Raw genomic sequence first — 22304 nt, forward strand, 5'->3', positions numbered from 1 at the left:
GCAGATACTGTGATTACACGCCCGTCTCCACACTTCACACTATGAGCACGGAGAGCCTCTTTGGTTTCAAGTTGTGGGAAGTGAAAGACAAACAGTTTTGACCTTTGCGTTGCACCAGATGTCTCAAGAGGTTGGCACTCGCCACGTCTCCAGATAGAATCAGCCAGCTTAAGCCAGATGACGAGGCTTCTGACGCCGTTTGAGAGGTTGGAGAGAAAATCTTTTATAGCAAAGGGATGCTAGTAGCCTGAGGATCAAAACAACTTTGGGAGAGTAGAGAGAGGATTGCAGAGGTATGGAAGAACAACAATCTTACCCATGTATATTGTTTGGCCTCTCTACCTAACTCTACCCAATTTCTATTGGCAAAGAAAAGGCACATTAAACCAAACTTATACAGATACAGTTGAAACAAATGCATTCATGAGTGGAGCTCACATATTTGAGAACTTTAAGCTGAATGATGCTGGGTTTTTAAAACCTTGTTTACACAACATCAGTTTCTGGTGAAAAGGGAAGACTTTTGTTGTGTTTGTAGTGTTCATTTAGGTGAAACCACCGAATGTTTTCTCTGACAACGGCACAGATTGAGAACAGGTTCCAGAGTGCAATGGTTCTGAAATGTACCGGTGTCCGTTGTCTTATAAACAGAATAAATGGATCTTTTCTGTCAGGGAATCCATAGCTCATACATAGACTGACACAAAACATAGCTGCTTCCTACAATCCACAGAAGAAGAAACTACAGACAATGATGGTGTTACTACAATTTGTGTTTCCCCATCAGATACGGTTCCTCCAGCATCTCTTGACCGCTCTGCGACGCCCAGGTGGCAAAATACAAGCGTGGTCGTTCAGCGCTCTTCTCTAGAGAACCATGGACACCATGAAACCTCAAACAATGTGTTTCAGCACAGTTATCCCACTTTTTCCATCTGCACCCTAATCAGACACAGTCCGTGTTTTTCCACAGTATCTGGGGGAACGGTACCTGACGGGGAAACGTGAATTGATGTGCTTTTAAGTAGAACTTTTTTTTAAATACATGCTCACTTAGTTTCAAAGAACCTAGCACCAACTAGTGGCAGGGCGAGAGCATTGCACCTTTTTGTTGTGTACTGTTACTGTGTAAACAAAAATTGTAATTAGAATGTCTTCATGTAAATGTGCTAAAAGAAACGAAACAAAAAGTCAATTTTCGTTGGATCAATGTCATGTAAACGGGGCATAAGAGAAAAACTTTGAGAGAACTAGGCTCATCCTTTATTGGCGCTATGCTTTGGGTTGTAGGAAAGATTTACGTTGTGATTATGTTTACATTGATTGGGTAATGAATACTCAATGGCGTTTTCTCCCAACTTTTGTTGTCGCCTTTTTGCGTACCAGCTTTAGAGCCACCAGGAGGAGTATGGAGTGTCGTAATTTGCCAACAGCTGACATAAACTGCTTGTGTGGGAGGAAAATAAAGACAAAAACAAAGGATTTTATATCTGTAATTTCAGTGCTGCTTTAGTTTTCTAAGCGCACATTATCATTCCAGTTAGTTCCAGTTTTTCTCCATTAATTGCTGTTTCTTTTATTTTAAAAAACACATTTTCTCAATTGCAGTTTTTGTTATCTTGCTAGTTTTAGTTAATTACAATAGCCGTAATGATGGCGAAGGCCGTACTTTCAGAAGACAGTATGTGGCCTCGACTGGAAGCTTTTAAACTTTTAACTCCAAACTTTTAACGGCCCTGAATGAGACTTGCCAATGGAGAAGGGGTTATAGCGTCTCAGTATCCGCTGGTTTCAACCTCGCCTAATCGCTGCATGGCAGAGTTGTTCGCAATCATTTCCACTGTATCATAATACCACCATTGGCTGATGGCAGCAAATAAATGATGAGGAAATCTCACGGCTGGACCAGGTAGCATCCTCTCAGGGCATCGCACAGGACGTCACTGAGCTCCGTTAGCATACGGTTGCCGAAGCAGTCTATGTGTCCAGGTGCTTCATTTAAAATAAATAAATAAAAATGACAAAAGCAAAATAAAATAATAATAAAAAAGCGGAACTCAAAAACAGTTGAAATATCTCCACAGTCTTCGTTGCCAGGTATTCGGCTAAACAGGCGTTTTGACACATTATATTCTCTGCGCCAACTGAGGCGTGATTCTGATGCCAGTCATTTAGCTCTGCTTTATCAGCAGCAGACATGCCCCACTAAGACCAAACTCAGTAGAGATTTGGAAAACTCAGAAAATCAAACTATTGAATTGTGTTTTCCGTGGACCTCTGCACTCTGCTGCGCTCTGATAGCAGATAAACGTTTTCCTGTCCTCACATCTGTAGAGTATAATGCAGTGTGTGGCTTCAGGCTGAGCTGCAGGCGGAGGGAAGTCGGTTCTGGCTCAGCGGCTGCAGTACAGACCACAGCTCTGCTGCAGTGCAGCCTCTCAGGAACCATCCGGGAGGTTTCCGTGTTGTTGTCTCACTGACTCACTTCACGCATTACTTACTGGTAAATAAACATTCAGAACATTTTATTAAGAAAGAGTCAGGTAGGCAGTTCAGAGATTGACTTTATCGCTTTGATTCTGTTGATAAAAATTACAAAAAGAACCATAAAATCCTGGCGGGATTGAAAAGATGTTCAATATTATTATTTAATTTAAAGAATTCATTGATATTTTAACAGCTGGTGAAGGGGTTTTATCAATACATTCTGCCACAACCGGCCCTTTAAGAGCATCCATGATCCTGATTTGGTCCAAAACGAAAATGACTTTGACACCCCTGGTTCAGAAGAATCTTCTGGATTTCAAGGTGAATAAAAAAAACCCTCTTAACATATTTTCTCTCTAATTATTGTGGGATTGCTCACATCTCTTTCAACTGCACTGAATCCGAATGGATAGTTTTCAGAATAAACTGGATTAATCTAAATTGAATTTGGACTGATTTGGATTCTGCACAGCAGGATGTAAAGTGGATTTGATTATCTAACACACAAACAAAGTTTGTAGTGATTTTATTGTTAAATCGATAATATTCAGTGTTATAGCTGTACAGCGTATATTGAAGTGACTCTGCATTTTTTGTTGCTGGCTCCATTTAAAGCAAACTGAGTCCTTTAAAAAGATATGCAATGTCAAACACTTTGCATACAGCTTTCTTGTTTTCTTGGCAGGATCTCGTCTTGATAGATTTGAACATCTTCTGTTTGTTTTTTTGTTCGTACTTTAGTTTTTCCTTTGCTTGTCAGTTTCCCCTGGTTTTAGCTGCAGTGAGGACTGGCTATATTAGGCTGGCAGCATGTGTTGCTAGTAGGGACAGAAGACCCGAGGGACTATTGGTCATAGTCACATCTGCCATGCTGGCTCTAACGTGACACCATTTACAGCTGATTACCAGAGAATACAATAATCTGCAGCAGCTGAGCTTTGGTGGAACAATGTGTACTTTTCATTCTACTGGTATTATGTCATAAAAGTGCTCATTTAGATTCCTAAAATAAATATATACAGTAGCACAGACGGAGCCTGCATTAATATTTCAGCTTTTAAGTCATCACATATTTATGCTTTCTTGGACTCTCTGTATTTAGAACACAGACATAAAGCCTGTTATGTGAATGATCCTAAATCTAATTCAGGTGTGAATACATTTAATAGACAAGTTTGCTAAAAACAAACAAACGAAATGATTTTTCCATTCCAGTGGTTGGTGTGTGTGTTTAAAATAAGGTATAAAATGAGCAGAAACCCATTTATTTCACATGAATTGCTGTCAGATATCTGTGTTTCTCTCAGGTTGCAGGAGGATCTTTGTGGGAGCATTTTCTGTTAAAGGGGCAGTGTTTTGTATTTTCCAGGCACATGCTGTTTTATAGCACAATCAAGTAGCTATGTTAACTCCAGTTGTTAAAAGAAGCTCTAAATATCAAATAGGACTTTTCTACTTTGTCATTCCACACCTTGAAAGTGGGCTTCTGTCTCTTTAAGAAACTCCTGCTCTTTCTGAAACTCTGCCTTCAGGAAATCATCACAGCATTGCTCCTCCATCCATCCATCCATCCATCCATTTTCTGTTCACCCTTGTGCCTAATGGGATCAGGAGGGTTGCTGGTGTCTATCTCCAGCTACATTCTGGGCGAGAGGCGGGGTCACCCTGGACAGGTCGCCAGTCTGTTGCAGGGCAGCATCGCTCCTCCATTAACCCTTTAACAACGTTGTTACTAAGAAGTACCTTGTAAAATGAGCTCAGCAGATGTGCAGTTCCACCAGGTGTTTGCTAAATGCTGCTGGCTAGTCTGAAGGAGCTGAGTGGGGGAGTCTCAGGGTGAGGGTTACTCTGTAACATGGAAGCTCAACTTGGTGGAGCTTGGTCCACCCAGGCGTTTTGCACAGTTGAATGGTTGCCACGGGAGATTAAAAAATTTCTCAAACATGCATAAAAGAATCAAGGCAACACTCCAGGGAGGTTCTGCTTCTGCTGGAGGTTTCTTTCTGATAAAGGGGAGTTTTTCCTCTCCACTGCTAATGCACACAGTATGATGGATTGCTGCAAAGTCAACGACAAAACAAGTGATTGTCTACTTTTGCTACATGGTCGTCCAGCAAGAGTAAATTCTCTGAGTCAATCACTTGATGCAATCTACTAGGTATAGCTAAAATTGACTTTTTTTTTATAGTAAAATGTCTTGAGATGCATTTTTTGGGTGAATTTTCAGCAGGAGTGGTTCAAATAATTCCATATTTCCACTACATTGTTCATTGGAGTAGAAGACTGGTTTCAATACAAAAGCTAACGATGAATAAATGTGATCAACATGACGGTGTTTTAATATCATGGGAGATTATCCATGTGAAAGACATTTTTCATTCAGCCAGCCCTTCTTTCTAAATTCAGAACTCTCCTATCAGGTCCAGTTCTGGTGCCGACAGAAACTCACCCTCATAGCAGAGGATACATAACACCAACCTTTCCTCATGGTGACGATGATTCATCTATTCCATCTCTCTGACCTTTTTACTTATTTCATCACAATTAATTCCATCTGTTTCTGTGTTGCATATTCAGAAACTGTAATGGCCACCATATTGAGTGTTTCCGCTCAACACTTTCAGACGACAGATTGCGCTCCCTTTGTCTGCAACCTTTATTTAAGACAAAATATCTCTCGAAGAACAAGGATGTCTGAACAGATTTCCGTTTTTATTCAGCAGATCCAAATAAAAATGCTGCCAGTCATCTCCGTTGAAACGTTTGCAGTGAAACTGAGGCAGTCCAGAAACTTTGAAAGGGCTGCGATTAAAAAACTGCAGTTAATAACTCCACTTTTGTTTTATAACCAACAGGGGCCTCATGTTGATGTGCTGAAATTCAGATGTGCAGGCACCGGGCTGCGCACCTTTCCTTTCAGCGTAGCTGCCGATCTGCCTTGTCGCCACCCATAAATACAAATGTAAATGAGTACAAATATCCGGAAGACTGCTGTCACATATCCCAGTAACTGTAGAAACCGTTTCTTGCTTGTAGTAGTTTAAGGAGTTCAAATGCTTGTTTGAATGGCAGAGCGTTCAGTCAGGATTCAGACAGACATCCTAAATCTGCAACATTTCACATGATTTATTGATCGGGTTACCTCTCCTCTTCCTGATACTTTGTGTTCACTTTTTTTTTTTTTTTCTTCCTCTCGAAACCTTAGAGGTTAAGAAGAGCTGAACAGATGGAAATAATTTCCCTTTTAGGAAAGGGCATTCATTAAACATGCCTAAAGGATGTTTTTATTTTTTATTTTTTAAGGTTCATTTATTTATTTTAGTCTTCAAGATTTCACTGTGATTACAGAAATGTACATGTCTGTTCCTAACAGGCTAATTTTCCCACAGTCAGACTGAAAATGAGCCATAACATTTAATTTCTTTTTGCAAACCCACACACACACACACACACACACTCACCGTAACACGTTTCAAAGGTCAGGGTGTCCACTGGGCTCAGGACATAACTGTAACGAGGAGGAGGCCAACATTAATTATGAATGTGTTGTAATACTACACAGTGGGAGAAAGAATATGAGGCCAGCCGAGCAGGAAACCTCACTGTGTTGCTTTATTTCTCTGAATGGCACCACTTTTCCTCTGTCCTACTGCACACACACACACACACACACACACACACACACATACATTGAGTTGAACATCTGTATTACAAAGAGAATAGCTGCATTACCATTGACCATATAACTGCACAATTTGACATTTTCAAAATAAATTTGCTCAACGGAAACACACCAATTTAAAAAAAGGAAGTTTTTTGTTAAATAAACAAGAATTAATGTTAATATTGTCAAAATGTTGCTAGGATGAGTATTGAAATTGATTTATTTAGCAAAACTGCAAGTAAAACACTTTTTTCGAAACATGAGTCAAGTGATCGATAACCTGATGTTGCCACTGACACAAAACACAAAGAAGACGACGATGGACGGTAGTTGGAGGACGATGGTGTGGCATTTTGTTTTAGTGACTTATCATGTGTGATTTTAATTGCCTTCTTTTTTTATTTATTGAAACACTGCAATTGCAAAAATATGTTGTTTTCTTTTTCTGACAGTTTTATGCACACTTGTAATGGAAACGCAGTCAGTGCCTTTGGGGCCAAAAGACAGAATGTGATTATAAAAGTGTTCACCAATGGACTTCTGGGCTGAACCCTAACATGATTACAGGTTCCCCCCCACGCAGTCAAACTCAGCATTCTGAGATGTTTCATGTTGTGAAGGGCTTTGTTTGAATCCAAGTAATTTTTCTCCCTACAGCTTTTCGGGGTAAAATGCAGCAGAGGAATTTACCAGTAAGCTTGCTCTCTGAGTGGACCAAATCCCACTAACACCCACTAATAAGAGGCTTTTATCTGCAGTGGAACGGAGTCAAATCCATATTCTGTTGTTTAGTCAAATAACATCAGCGGTCGGAAGTGTTTGTTTCTCAGCTCCTGCTCTGACAGAGAGTGATACAAACACAACACAGTGGTAGATATGCTAAGTTTAGCTGCAGGAATGGGCACAGCTCTATTTCATTTCCCATTAGCCAGCATTTACAGACAGACGCAGCTCACTCAGAGTCTAAAACTGACAGCAGCAACTAGCCATGCTGAGAAAGAAACGGCAAGCTGTGGGGGAAAAAAGACACAAGTGTCATTTTGTGTTTGTATAGTTTCAATGAACATTGTGTGTTGGTAATTAATATTTTTAGATTTTGAGCAACAATTTGGAATTTGCAAATAGAATGCTAACTTTAGCAATGGGTCGCTGGAGTAAATACAGTAATGTGTTGTTGCCGTTCTTTGAAGTCACTTTTATCCGTCACTGTTTGTTTTTTCTGCCATTTTTTGTCAAGATCTTGCCACAAAGGGCTTTTTAAATCCTAATTTAGCCAAATAAAGTTGTGATTGGTCATTGCTGATGTCCATCATCAGACCAGCAAACTGTGAAAAGACCTGCTTTCATAGAAATGGACACACTGGATCAATTTATTGTTCTGTAAAACTGTAGAATTGAAAAGTGACATGTACTGTCTTCTTAACATCACCAGAAAGAAGAAACAAAATAAACATTATTTTTGCTCCATAGCATCAGAAGAAGCAGAATTCCTCAAATAAGTGAACACTTTCTCTCAAGTCAGCATCCAGAAAGTGCACACTTTGTGACACAGTTACAGAACTGTGGGACAATGGCTTAAAGGCATAAAAGCTTAACTACTGGAAAGGTTTTTTTTTTTTTTTTCAAAGCCCCTAAAGTCAGTGTCATGGAAGAATTGTAGAGAGAACTGAAAAATGTCTGACCACCGAAGCTTTCCAACCCGATTCAGTGACACAAAGCCTGTCCAGAGAACTGTGGCAATTATATTCTTATTACAAGATATTAGCAGGAGGACACCTGAAACATTTGACCTAAGCTTAACTGATTTAAATGCAAAGCAGGACAGTTCTATTAAGAAACATTTAACCTCCAACTCACCCGGAAAGCAAGGAGAAGCTCAGAAAAGCCTTTTTTATTTTCATATCACTGCTTGTTAAATTAAGAACTGACAGGGTAGGTTTTAGGAATAAATGTAAGAAATTCAAAAGAAGAAAATAAAATAAGAAATTCAAATTCTGTTTGTGTAATGGCACATTTTTACATCTGTCTTCTGATGTTACGTCTTTTCCCCTCGTCTCGCTCTGAACTGTTTTTTTTCCCTTCCAGGTCCCAGAGAGTCTCATCCTTGCCAAAGTCACCAGGAAGCTACGAGGCACAGAGTTCAGAAGTCACAGTGGTGGAGTTCTACTTTTAATTAAAGGTGATGCAAACTCCTTTCAAATGAAAAGACGTCTTGCACTGTCTGAACTCCCATAGAGCTTTTTTTTTTTTTTTTTTAAAAGACTTGCATTCAGCTATCAAGGATTTCTTTCCCCGAACTGTTGGCTCCATCGTTTGGATGTAAATAAACATTCAGAGCCGATGCTGAGGAGTTGAAATGTTGCCTTTACTTTAAGGTCTGAAACACCGCCTGGAAGAGTGTTTCTGCCATTATTGAGACCCGAATAAAGATCAGTGCTCCTTGACCTAATGGTCAATTTTCTCCTTGGGCTGTTTGTTCTTTACGCTCTGGAGTTTTTTCTAGTCAAAGCTTCTGGGTTTCCTTCTCAAGCACATCTTTTATTTTTCATAAGGACAACGTTATTAGCCAATTTTGCTCAAAATAACTCGCCAGGAGGAAGAGGAGGGAACCAAAGCCACAGTAGGGCAGATGGCTTTTGTGCTCCAAAACAAAATTCAGCGGCTGGATGAATAAAACATTTGAAGAGGGAAATATTTGTGACATCTGGAAGTGAGGAACTTTGAGGACCACTCTGCTTGCTGTCCTCACATTTCTGTCCCTCTGTGGACTCAGGAGTTCAGCTGGTCAGTCAAACAGACAGAAACAAGTCAGCTCTCCGGCTTGTGTCTCCTTTTTCTCCTTTGTTCCACCTTGCTGTACCCCGGGCACTGCTTATCCCCATCCTGCTCCCATCTTCTCTGCCCTCCGGCTCTCCGTCTCCAGCTTGGCGTGTGATGGTGCATTCCCTCCTCTCGTCTCTGGAGACATGCCTGTACAGGAGATGGCGGTGAGTCCTGTCAAGTCCCTGCACTGGGAGCAATTCCCCCCCATGTCGCAGCACCGTGTCTACTGCACGCCTGTCTACCATGAGGGCCTGCTCTACGTGCTCGGGGGCTGCAGCGAGACCGGCATGCCCCTGGACAGCGTGGAAGTCCTGGATGTTGAGAGCCAGACGTGGAGCCAGCTGCCCCCGCTCACCACTGCGCGGGCGGGGGCTTCAGCCGTGGCTCTTGGGGGACAAGTGATGGTGCTCGGAGGAATGAACCAGCAACAGACCCCGCTGGCCTCTGTGGAAATGTACCACCCTGACGAGGGCAAGTGGGAGACGAAGGCCAGTCTAGGTCAGCCTTCCATGGGAGTCACCGCCGTGGAGAGAGGTAAGGCGGTGGAATCAGTGTTTGAGACGTTGTTGCATGCAGCTGCTCTCTTCTGAGAAGTTGTAGAAATTGCTTTCATGATTTTTGAGATGTTAACTTTGAGTAAAAGTCTTCTGACTTTTAAAATCATAGCACTGTCATATTGTTGAAAGAGTAATAAGTGAATGATAAATTTGGAACTCTTAGAACTGCCCCGATGCCCGATTATTGGGAGGGTACTTAAGATAATCTTAAGATATTTTCCTGCCGTGTCTGGTGTGTTAGGATACGGCACGGACAACATCTTGTCCGATGTTGGGACCACTTTGATCTAAAATAAGACATTCAACATGTTGGATTGTCTTGACCTGATATCGCTGTATGTATGGTGTTCTCCCAGGGACAAACGATAACACAACTCATTGAGTCTGACAAGTAGCCAATCATAAAGCGAGGTGGCAGAAACATGGAGGGGAATTCTAAATAAAGAAGACAAAGCAACTGGCATGATGAACCAAAACGTTCGGTGAATGTCGGAGACGTCTTTGTATTGTCTTTTCTCTATTAAATATAATCCACAAGCCATTTATCGTTGTGGCCCCTTCCCAGTCGGCCATGTTTGTTTATTCTGAACTCGTGTTTGGTCTCGAGGTTTTGGTAGATTTTCCGTCTGACATCTGAATGTTAGCAAATGAAATGGGTTTGTTTGTGATGTGTTGTCTTTGCTGTTTGAGTTGACACCACATGGGGTCTCTCAGGTTCTGAAATGGTCTGAGTGAATTGTCCTACAATGCCTTGAACTGATTTACATATTGTAATGCTACATCCACAAACCTCTGTAGATTTTATTGAGACTTTATGTAATGAATCAACATCACATTCATTTGTGCTCACCCCCTTTTCTACCTGGATACCCGCACGCCCAACCTCCCCTCCAAAATGTAACCAGTTGCCTAATAAGATTAAAAGCAGTGACGTTTGTTAAAAAAAAATTACAAATGTTTGCAAGGCACTTTTATCACAGTTGCTTTGCTGCTGCAATGGGTTGATCTGCATTTATCTGTGGATTCAATCCATTAATAACTACGAATTGCCTCAAGTAGACTAATTAAGAGTTGCAGTGGAGAATCCAGCTGTTTTGGCACAGCAGCAATGATGAACCCAAATCTGTGACACGTTAAAATGAGCTCAATAATTCGGAAGAAGTCCCATCAGGGCTTCTAGGGGTTGAAGTGTCTTTTTAGTGGAAGTCACTCATAAGTGGTCGGTGTAGAGAGTCGCTGAGATTTCATGCTGCTCATAAGAAGTGACAGAGCTTTTTCCTCGGGGCACACAGCACCAGATCTGAGGCCGGCGTCTGGATTGTCAGTTGGTCAATAGTTAAACCTGAGGAAATTGGTGGATATGTCAGCTATATATCTGTGTTTGTGTCGAGGCTTTCTTGAATGTTGCAGAGGATTTTTTTATGTGGAAGAGTCAATCAGGATGCAGTCTGCCTTGACTGGATGAACATACTGGGGCTTAATTCACATTTCCCAGGTGTTTAAGGGGCTAAAGACTGTATGCTGATTCATTAAACTCTTCCTGTTCACAACGTGGATTTTTATAGAATATGAACACTTCTATTAAGTGCATAAGATATGGTAGTTTCCTAAAACAATACTCTCCAAATTAATTTTTTGTAAAAAATGTTGTAAGTTTGGCCCATTGTAAATTTATTTGATCTGATGGTCTTCTTTCAGAAGTAATATTAGCTGCAATATTTCTAGAAGAAAAACAAACATATATAAATATAACTCACACTATGACCATACTGACTTGGTGTCAATATTTTGAATTGATTCCCCAGCTCTAGTCCTGAATCTAATCAAACAATCAATCAGTTATTTTTTTAGTTTGATGCTTTATAATGGATAGGGAGTTTAATTTCTTTATTTTTTTTTTACATTGTTTTGAAATAGTTTTATTTTCTTTATTAAATCACTGTTCATAGAAAATCCATATCCAGAAGATGATAGAATGACTCCTTGATGATTCATGCTGGAATTTTTTATATCTTCCATTTTCTCACTGCATAGAACTCATTGAAGATGATTATTTACAAGGTTTGGACAAAAAAACCCCCCAACATTTATTGGATGTTCAGTGAAAAATCCAATGAAGCATTAGTAACCAGAGTGAACTGGTATGGAACAATAAGCTTAAAATAAAGAAAAGGATTGTGGGAAAGTGATGCAGATGGAGTGAAGAAAACAACCAACTATCTACATGTTGTGCACACAAAACTACATCTCTACAACATTTTTTTAAGTGAAAAAATGTGAAGTTTGAAGTGTTTACATTTTAGACGACTTGAGTGCAGAGAGAAAAGTAGAAGCATGACACGCAGCCAGAGGCATTTCCTCCCTGCTGGTTCCTGTGTTTACATGTCAGGCAGCATACTGTTGCCAGCCAACCAGATAAAGTGAAGAATCAATGTGACCTTTCAAGGTAATAGAGAAAGATTGAGGGCTCATTTCTGTGATGAACCTTTCTGTTTTTTTTTATTTACCTACAAAATGAACTCATGTTGAAGGCTAGGAACAGAACACAGGAGCGTCGAAGTGCAATCCTAATCAGAGTAACATTTTATGGTGTTATTAGAGGCATAGGAGCTTCATGTGCTGATGAATGGGGTGATGAATTATTGTACAAATATGTCAAAACATGAAACCATGTCAGTCATCACACGCTGAAGCATTAGATCAAGTGACTAAAAATCAAGAATTTTCAATCTGACTTCAAAGAAACAATTCAAGATAAAAAGAGCACTAAACGACTTAATATCTATGCTTTGCTCTTATACCAAGGTGTGCAATTAGCAACAAAATAATATGCAGAAATTTGCAAATCAATTAAACTCTATTTTTATAGAAAATACAATAACAAGGTGTTCCCCCATCCTTAAAAATTCTTAAGTTCATGTATCTAAAAGGAAAGTCTTAAATTCATTAAATAAAATGTAAGTTTGCCTTAAATAAGATAATCACAGGTCTTAAAATTTGTTGTGACAGGACTATTTCATCTCATATACTATTTTTCTGCCAGGTAAAGTTATCATTGCGAGATTGGAGACATTTTCATTGCGTTCTGTGGCTCAAGGCAGTTGAAGCTACTGGCAACCAGCAGCTAATATACCCTTGCTAGCTAGCTTTTTTGTGTCTATCATGTGTGATGGGCCTGGCACACAGAGAACAACAAACAGCAGCGTCTGATGAAAGTCATCATCACTTTGGTTTGATGACATTAGTCGTATGCAGTGTGAAAATCACAGAGTAAATTCCAAGAGTCACAAACAGACCCCAGAAATTTCACAATATTTGCATTATGCTTCATTATGCCTGTATTACAATCAAGCGTAATAATCAATTATGTTTGATTATAATACAAGAAGATCCCCCAATAACGCCTAGTTTTTTGGCCATAAAAAGATCTTAAAAGGTCTTAAATTCGACTTGCTGAAACCTGCAGATACCTTGAATAAACCGCAACAGAAGAGTCGGCATATATTTTATCTGTGTTGACATGAAAAAAGAAACATTTTAATAAATGTAAGGATGCCAGATGTATATGACTCTTCTGGTGTTGTTTCATTTTACCAGAACAAAGGCAACAAGTTGCCTGTGAAGTCCCAGATCACTAATGGTGGAGGGTGGCAATATAAATCAAGTTGCTTCGGTTCAGAAAAGTTCTAAATTGCTCACTAATCTGATAAAGAAACTTAAAAAGACAAAGTGCCTCTGGGCGGTGGTAATTCACAAATACAATAAATCAAATCAGAGCTCGGTTTATTCCTCTGCAGAAGAAAACAATCAGGCTAAATGCTCTTACAATTGCAGTTAAACAAGATAGTCAATACAACAGCAAACCAAGCTAAAATCTATGAAAGTCTGTCAGTAAAGCAAAGGTACAAAGAGTAGAAGCAAATACTAATACACCAAAGTATTGCTATATGGGATCAGAGTATGGAGAAGTGGTGAATCTGAAATTAAAGGAAGTGGATCACTGCATGGGCAGCTGTCTGATAGTTCACAAAGACAGATGAGACAAGCAGTGAAGGGCAGCACCAGGAGCTCTGGTCATTGATTCTGACAGAGAGGAGATGAGATCAGCGCCATGTTGTATTTTATTCACATCCTTAATGTCTGGATCGCAGTATAGTATGTTAGTGTCATGTTCATTAGTGTCAGAAACATAAATGCCTCCCGAAACAACTCTATCTTCCTTCTCCAAGTTGATAAAACACATGTAAACAGCCTTGAACTGGTCCAATGTTGGATGACCAGGAATAAATCCACATTATTCCTCCTGAACCTGAGGCTCAACTGGCCAGCGGACCCTTCCCTCCAGAACCTCCTTACCAGAGAGGCTTTGTGAAGCCTTCCTGTGATTCCCATGTAGTTGGAAAAGACCGTGGTTCCTCTTTTTGAATACCACTTAACTTTCTCTATATTAGGGCACGTAGAAACCACCATCTTCAATCTATTTTGGGGGGGGATTTTATATGAGAGTTGAAGACAAAGTAGATTATAAATGCCAAGTGGAAGATGAAAGGATGCAGACTTTTACACTATTCAATTCATCATCTGAAAATGGAAAGAGTTTGCCAACAACCTCAAACCTCCCAAGACATTGCTGTTCCATCTGAACTGACAAGGTGGACAAAGAGAGAGTTAGGGTTCTCCCTTACTTCAGCCAAAACATCAAAATGGTCAACATCTCATTGACATAGTCACGTGACAAAAATTGCATCATCTTGTTTGCGAGAAGGCATCTTCTTCCCCTTCTCAATCCCAGGTTTGGCTCAAACTGTTTTGGCAGAGCTGTGTGTGATATGTTGTGAGATTGGTCAGAAGTGTGCAGGCATATTTTATGTGGAAATGCACTTTGACAGGAATGTTCATATTTGTATGTTGCCACTATCCAGGTTTGGCTCTGCAAGTGACATAAATACTTTTGAGGAACTTTTATCAGACATTGAGAAATTACACACATTTATGTGATTCTTCACAAGATACCTACATAGATTGATAAATGACTTAAAACGAATTGGAAAGTCGTTGTACATGGATGAGTCTGTTTGCAGGAAAAATGTGGCATTCACTTCGTGGCCATTTTGTTACCTATGCTTAGGTCGTGACATACAGTATATTGGAGCGGAAGGGGTTGCCCCAGGTGGTCTGTGCCATGTATCAAACCTGCAACCACATAACCAAAGTATGGGAGGGCCTTTAATCAGACAAGTGACCTAAAGACTCTTGGTAATTCTAGAGCAGTGCTTCCCAACCCTGGTCCTGAAGACTCACCGCCCTGCATGTTTTAGGTGTTCAGCTCAGCTGATTCCAATTGATGGTTGCTTAACAACTGTTTGGTGAGCTGCAGTCATCTGAATCAGACATATTGAAGCAGGGAAACATCTAAAACACGCAGGACAGTGTGTCTTTAAGACCAGGATCAGGGAACGCTGCTCTAGTAGAGCTGCAGAAAGCTGCAGAGTCTGTTAAGATGATAGCTATTAGTGAGTAGAAAACACTGTTTAAAGCAAATCTAATGCTACACCAATCTGTTAGACACCAAAGACTAACACATGGAACCACATTCTACCTTGGTGTGTGCATGTTTTGCTAAATTGCAAAGCACTGTACTTGTGAAAGTGAACTAATCCTTGGCTCCAGGCAAAGTCAGTGACATGTGCTAACAGTGTGTATTCACGCACACACACACACACGCCCACCCCCACACACACATAATGATGCCAACATATTTGTACTGACAGATTGACAGGACCAGTAGGAGGAGAAAGACACTGTAGGCATTGGAGTGTGGGTGTTGTGGTGGCTTGATGGTGCCATGCCAAAAAACAAAACAAATCAAATGTGGTGTTAGGTTGGATTTTGCCAAGGAATGTTTGAGATCACTGTCCAGATGTTGCTTATTTTAGGTAACATCTTGTTACTTATTTCTATGATCACAAGTCAGCAGGACCTGGTCATTGCACACATCCCGTTACTCTTAGTACTTTTTGGTCTGTAGGATTAGTGTTCCACTCAGAATCATGCACTTTTTATTGATGAAAAAACGGAAAGCAAACTTTGAGTAACTTTTTACAAATAACTAATCAATTTCATTCATGATGTTTGAGGAATAAATTGTCCACATATGGATAAGAAATTTTATTCACACTTTATTTAGTCAGAACAAGTATCACTGCTGACATTTATTTACTGTATGTTGTGTATTTTACCCTTTTCGTAAAACTGCAAGACCAGTTTTCTGATGCATTTTCAGATATCAAAAATAATATGTGGTCATCACATAACATAAACCTCTTCTTATTCTTACACTGCTCTTCTCTTCTGTAGTAATGTCACCTCTTATTAACATCATTTTGTTGCACCCCGTCTCACCCTGCAGTTCAGTGGAGATTTGTTGCCACCATGTTGTTTATCTTCTTGTGCTTCCAGTTTTATAGGCAACTAACATATTCTATTTGGGTTACTATGATATTTACAGGTCGGATTTGTATTCAAAGGATGTGGTGTGGATGCAGTGCATCTCTAAATAAGAAAAGTGATGAACTATGACTTGGACTAGAAGAGTCGTATGAAAAGCAAAAATCTAATACACAATTTTAGTCAATGGGTGTGATGTTGTAAATAAAATAAGTGTTTTAGCCCTTAAACCACAAAAATAGGAAAGCAGAGATGATCATAGCTACATAAAATAACTACTGATAAGGAGGGGGTGTGTAGGGACCACAACCATGGTGGAAAGCTGAGATTTGTGACCATTTTAGACTCCTTAAAAAATGCCAAGTTTAATAGTTCAAACACCAAATATACCTTAATATATAATATAATAGTGCCAGGGTGGGCTCCACCTTGGCACTACCACATGAAGTAACAGAATGATTTAAGTCAGAATGTTGTCAGAATAAAGTGCTTGACTCTTGGTACTTACAGAATAATATTTAATTTTTTTGTTTTAGTCTTTATTTCACAAATTTCCTTAATAAATATGTATGGTTTATTCCAAGAAAAGGTTTTTACTCTGTCTTTATAAAAGCTGCTTTGTGCTAACCCCTGAACATAGAAGTAAAAATCTGGTACTTTTAACTATAAAAAGCAATTGTCATATGAGGTAAAGAACCTCATTAGGTGTCTTTGTTCGATTGGTTATTCAGGTTTTGTGGCTCTTCAGGAATTTCATTTTGTTGGCTTAAGGACATGTATTTTGTCCTGGACTTGGACTAGGCCATTCTAGCTGTTGAATATGCTTTGATCCAAGCTATTTCATTGTAACTCTGGCTGCATGTTTAAGGTTGTGTGCAAAGAATGAAATATGGTTTATAACTTTTAGCTAACCTTTAAGGACCTGGTGGCTGCATTTTATTTCGTATATTTTCATAATGTAAGATGATGTGAGACTTAAATCAGGTTAATTTATAGGGATTATCACGTTATGTTTACAATAAATCATAATGTGATTGCTTATTGTCAATATTTTTAGCTGGCAAATTCCATGGAAAAGTGATTTTGAAGCAGTAAATGTCATATTTTCATAATTTATGTGCTTCTGGAATTCCTCTCCTGTTGCTCCGCCCCTCACCCCTCAGCCTCCCTCGCCGGTCGCCCCCTCACTGTTTCCCTGTCTGTCTGTCAACTTGCTCTGTGTTTTTTTTTTTTTGGGTTGAACGACCAAGCTGGTATCGCTGTTGCCTGGCAACAAGTGTGTGATTGCCGTGTTTGTTTTTAGACTAATCAGAGGTGGTATGTGTGTTATAGTTGCACATGTCTGAGAGTGTGTGTGACTTATGCAAAGCATGTTTTTCAGAGAGTGTGTGTCATGCCTACAGTGAAATGCGGAGGCATGTGTGTGAATGTGTGTTGTCCTCCTTCCAGCTCTCTCCTGATGCTGTTTCATCTTATGTCTTTATTCCTAAATTCAGCTGCATAAAGAATCCACATCCACTGTTTCTCTATATTCCTCTGAGTGTCTGTGTGCGTGTGCGTGCGTGCGTGGGCGTGTGCATGTGTGTCTTTGGGCTTTGGCCCTATTATGCCACATTTCCCCCCTAACCTCTTTGCTCTGCAGGCGTTGGTTTCTGCACCATGGAGCTTTTAGGCCTCGTCTCTAATTGTCGCAGAAGCACAGCTCTGAAATATCATGCCGCTACTGTACCGATGACTCTAATTTCCTTCTGCTTTGCTCTGTGATTAACGACTGCTGGCCTCTGCACGGTGAAGTGCGAGGCGCCTTGCAGACCGACTGAGTGAAAGGCGACGGCTCCACAACCCAGTCAGGCTCCTGAGACATAGAAAGTTGCTTTCTACAAGGTATAAGATAAAAGCGTGCTGTAATGGCTTCAAAGTGCTGCAGGAGAGCGTTTGTTGGGGAAGAAAAAACCTCCTGAGACAGAGGCTGTGTTGGCTCTATTGAGAAAGCAGGTTTTATTGGTGGTTACAATGTACAGTCTCAGTTTTTTCCTTCCAACAATCGTAAGGACACAGCGATTATCGGATTGACTCTTAACCCTCTCACGGTCTTTAGGGATGGCGTCATTTGGACCCCACAAGTTTCTTTACTCTTTGCATGGTCTGGTGGCGTTACACTGACTCCATGTGTGCTTTTCCAATGTTTTTCTATAACTCGTGTGTTGTTTCGGAAACTATTGGTCTGACGGGACAACTCTCCCCGCTTCCCATGCTTTCTGACCGTGACATTTGCTCTGCTCCTCCTCAGCCATGGGAGGTGGAAGCTTAGAAACTACATACAGGTGACATTTGTCTGCTGAGCTATGGCAGAACCCTGATCTCCTCCTTTTGTTGTGTTACAAAAGAGCTTGGCAGTAAGTTTGAAACTTTCTGTTTTTCGGGTAGACTATTTTAAAACCCACGAAGCTGAGCGTAGCGTTTTCTGTACAAGGAATCAGTCTCCGATGACAGCTGCTTTTGATAGCGTGGCCCAGCTGAGCTGATGCTGAGATGTTGTGCCGGAGGCCGTGTGCTGGAATATTTGCATGTTCATGTCTCAGCTGAGATGGTGCAGCTTTAATACGAGATATACGCAGTAGAAAGAAACTCACAGTCGTCTGCTGTTCTCTCAAATGTTCTGTTATTGCACTTAAGCAGCTAATCTAATCCAGAAAGAAGATTGCTGCGTGCAAAAGTTTAATCTTTACAATATAAAAAAACTGAGTGGAGACGATATATGCAGAAACCATCTGTAACAGCAATAACTTGTCATTTTCTTCATGATCTGATCAGTGTGTCATACTATTGCAGAGGAATGTTGGGCCACTCTTTTCATTCAACATTTGTTCTTTGTTTGTATGAGCCAGTTTGGGCTTTCAAACAGAATTGCACATTTGAATGTACAATGCTTTGGTATTCTGAGTAATTTATGGTCAGCTCAATATCTATTAGTAGGTGTGTCCAATCCGATGTAGATATCGGAAATCGGTTAGATATCGTCCAAAAAACATGCATGGATTATACCTGCCTGTATCTAAAACATCTGATAGAAACATCTAATGGAGGCACTCTATCCACACATTTAGCCTGCTCCAGCATTTAGTCTGCTCCAGCAGTTCCATCCAGTAGCTCTCCTTTCCTGCAGGCAGAGTCAGAGGTTGGTAATAATTGGGTCAGTTGTTCTCATACCTGTCCTCGTTGACTGTTGTTCTCTGTTAGAGCGTTGTTACTCCATCATGACTTTTCTATCATTCAACACTACAAAATAAGTAATAAAAGTATGTGTGATTCGTGCTGATATCATATCAGGTCAATATCAGTATCGACCAATAAGCCCATTATATGGTTATCATAAATTAATTGAGCTTAATAATTTCCTTTATGTTTAATATTTTTTGAACGGCAATTTTATTTAGTGACTTCATAATCTATTTTATTTATGGTTTTGTTTGGGTATTGTTTTTATCTCTTTTAATTTATTGTTTTTTTGTATTATTTTGAATTTTTAAAATATCTTCCAGTTACAGTTATATACTTCCATTATTATGCCATTATTAGTTGAAATATATTAGTTGAAAATGGTCTCAAAACCCCACTGTTATTGCTTAATTTCTGGGACAATACCCTGGGGGTTGGAGATAATTTAAAATAATAAATGGCTAATTTAAAAACCTAGAAAGGATCTGATCTTTTCTTTTATACTGTTATATATTAAAGAGCAAAAGAAGCTGAACTCTCTTTTTACCCCGGCTGCATAAGCTCCAAGTTTATGTAAGTGACACCTGGTTGCATCAGACATTTATGGGAAAAGGGAGAAGAATGAGGAAAGCTCATCTGCTGGCGGCTCACGTCACTGTTGTTACCTGGTCAAAGCTAAAAAGTGTCTCAAAATGGTCAGAGTTGATGAAGGATTCAACCGTTTCAGAAAGCTGCGCTCAACCAGTGGAACATCTCAGACATGTGGGACCCGAGTTCATAAAACCCTGATACAACTCGGTGTGGAAAAGTTCAATAGGAGTGAACATTTTTGCAAAGCTTTGATACATGAGGCGACTCAATGAAAGGAGATTCTTTTTTAAATTCAGTCAAATGTTCAGGTGACCTTTACATCTTTTATATTTTGTTTAGATTTTGTGCAAAGACACAAAATCTTACCAAGTATTTTGGGTTTAGTTTCTAGTGCAATACCATTGGGTAGTTGAAATAAGACAAAACTAACTTACAAGTAACTTCTCAGGAATATCTGTGAGTCAATAATTCCTTAATAATTATAAATAAATACTAGTTCAAATGGCAGATTACTTCAACAAGACATTTTCCTCTTGTTATAGGTGAAATAATTTGCCATTGGAACTAATACTTTTTAAGATAATATTAGGGATTCATTGACTTAAAGCAATCTTCTAGATCTTGCTGAAAAGTTACTTTTAAGTTTGTTTTGTTTTATTTCAAGTACACGGAAATATTTGCACTAGAAACTAGATCAAAAATAATTGGTAAGTGTTTGTGTTTTGTGTTTTAAACTGCTGGTAGTTGTCCTACCAAGGCAAGCTTGTTGGAAAAGGCATATATTGAGCAAAGCTTTCAGCACTCCAAAGGAGCGTGGGGGTGCGGAGTGGGACAGGGGTCTGCAGCAGAAGAGGTGGGGATACGAGTTCTCCATTGATGTTAGCCCCCATAGACTAGAACGCGCTGCAGCCTGAAGGCATGTGGAGTTCAGAGCACATCCAGATTTCCCTCAACCGAGAAGAACACCCTCACAGTTATCGGTATGAGTATGGCTGCTTTTCACTCCATCTACACATGCTGACTGCAAAACATCCAGGAGAAACCTTTTCTCCCTTCAAACAGATGTTGTGGATAAGCTGCATCCTCACCATTGAGGTTAGTAAGAGCAGCAGAGCAGAAGTCTGTGCAATAAAGAAGAAAAAAAAGAGAAAAAATTGTGAGAAAGTCACTTGGAACGTTGCATGCTGATGAACCTGTTGGCAAATCACCTTAAAAGTGACAAAACCAATCATATTCCTGGTGGCCAGTTTGGCCAAGTTTAGCTGAAGATTAGAAGAGCTTTGACCAAGAACCACGGCGCTGACTCTTCAAAGTTAGAGCCCGGATTACTGATTCTGTGAGCTTGCTGCACGATGACTCTCTCAATTTGCTGTGGACTCTTCTGGCTGCGCCTCATCCTCTCTGCCAAAGCGCTTTTACCAGGGGAAGCCTGAAGCCCTGCTGAGACTTTCATTAGAAGCTGATAGAGAGGATGATGACAGGGAGAAAAAAACCTAAACAAACAAGAGCTGGCTGTCTGACAGAGAAGCAACGCTGAACAACGCCGCTCATTTGGGTTTCTGCTCCCCTGGACTGGGGGAGACTTTTGTGCCACAGGGGAAGTGATTGATGTAGGAGGAGAATAAATGAGAGGAAAAAAATGGAGAACAGATGAAAAATGTCTAAAAATAGATTTTGATTTGGTTCAATTAAGGATGACTGGGTCCTGCAGGAGTGTGCGGCCCCAGCAGTGGTGCAGTGGTGGGCACCGCTAGCTAAAAGGTTTGCTGTGCTAACTGCACAGCACTAAATAAAAACATTAAACATTAACATTAAACATAAAAACATTAATTCCACTAACACTATAGTACTGCACATATATAGTATCATCTAATTGACTAAGGCAGGGCTTTAGTCAGAAAGCACACAGGCCATCAGTAGAGTTTGAGCTCTTTACTCTAGAACTAGAATCTTCCATTTCAAACGGGTAACTACTACAAGAACTCAGACTTTGAACTTTATTTCACTGAAAGTTTTGACAACAGGCAAGTAACTTAGAGCTTTAGAATTTAAATGGAAAAACTAATTAAGCTTGTAAAGGTTAGCTAAAAACATTAAATGCTAAATGAAAAACTCACTGTTTGCAGATTAGTAGCAGTGTGCCAACCAGTGAACCTACAGTATGTATAGCTTCTGTCAGTTAGCTTCACTCACCTGATAAAATATCAAATATATATGTATAAGCAAACCCCAGAGTTAATTTCAAAATATTGCACTCTGTTGTGCTTCAGGAAGTGATTCTTTAGAACAGACCTTTCACTCATGGTTCTAGTGTTATAGTTGCTGAGTATTGCTTGCTGTTGCTGATTTTGCCTCGCTGACCACAGCAGAGCTTTCTCAGTCAGAAAGCACACAAGTCATCAGTAGATTTTAAACTGTTTACTGCAGTTCTACAGTAATGCATTCTGGGTACAGAATAAATGTCTTTTGCTGCACCGCATCATGGGTGGAGAATGTGTGGAGAGGAAACGGACCAC

The 22304-nt window shown here is 39.9% G+C and overlaps 1 protein-coding gene across 1 annotated transcript in view; it reads left to right on the top strand.

Moving 5' to 3' along the window:
* The window catches only part of LOC122829404 (kelch domain-containing protein 8B-like), a 147158-nt gene that overhangs the window by 18777 nt on the left and 106077 nt on the right, over positions 1-22304 (top strand). Inside the window, exon 2 of the mRNA XM_044113937.1 lies at positions 8237-9508. Coding sequence (XP_043969872.1) covers positions 9118-9508 — 391 coding nt within the window. The 5' untranslated portion in view covers positions 8237-9117. The remainder of the gene's footprint in view (positions 1-8236; positions 9509-22304) is intronic.

The sequence above is a fragment of the Gambusia affinis genome, linkage group LG01 (genome assembly GCF_019740435.1).
Source record: "Gambusia affinis linkage group LG01, SWU_Gaff_1.0, whole genome shotgun sequence".
Lineage (NCBI taxonomy): Eukaryota > Metazoa > Chordata > Actinopteri > Cyprinodontiformes > Poeciliidae > Gambusia > Gambusia affinis.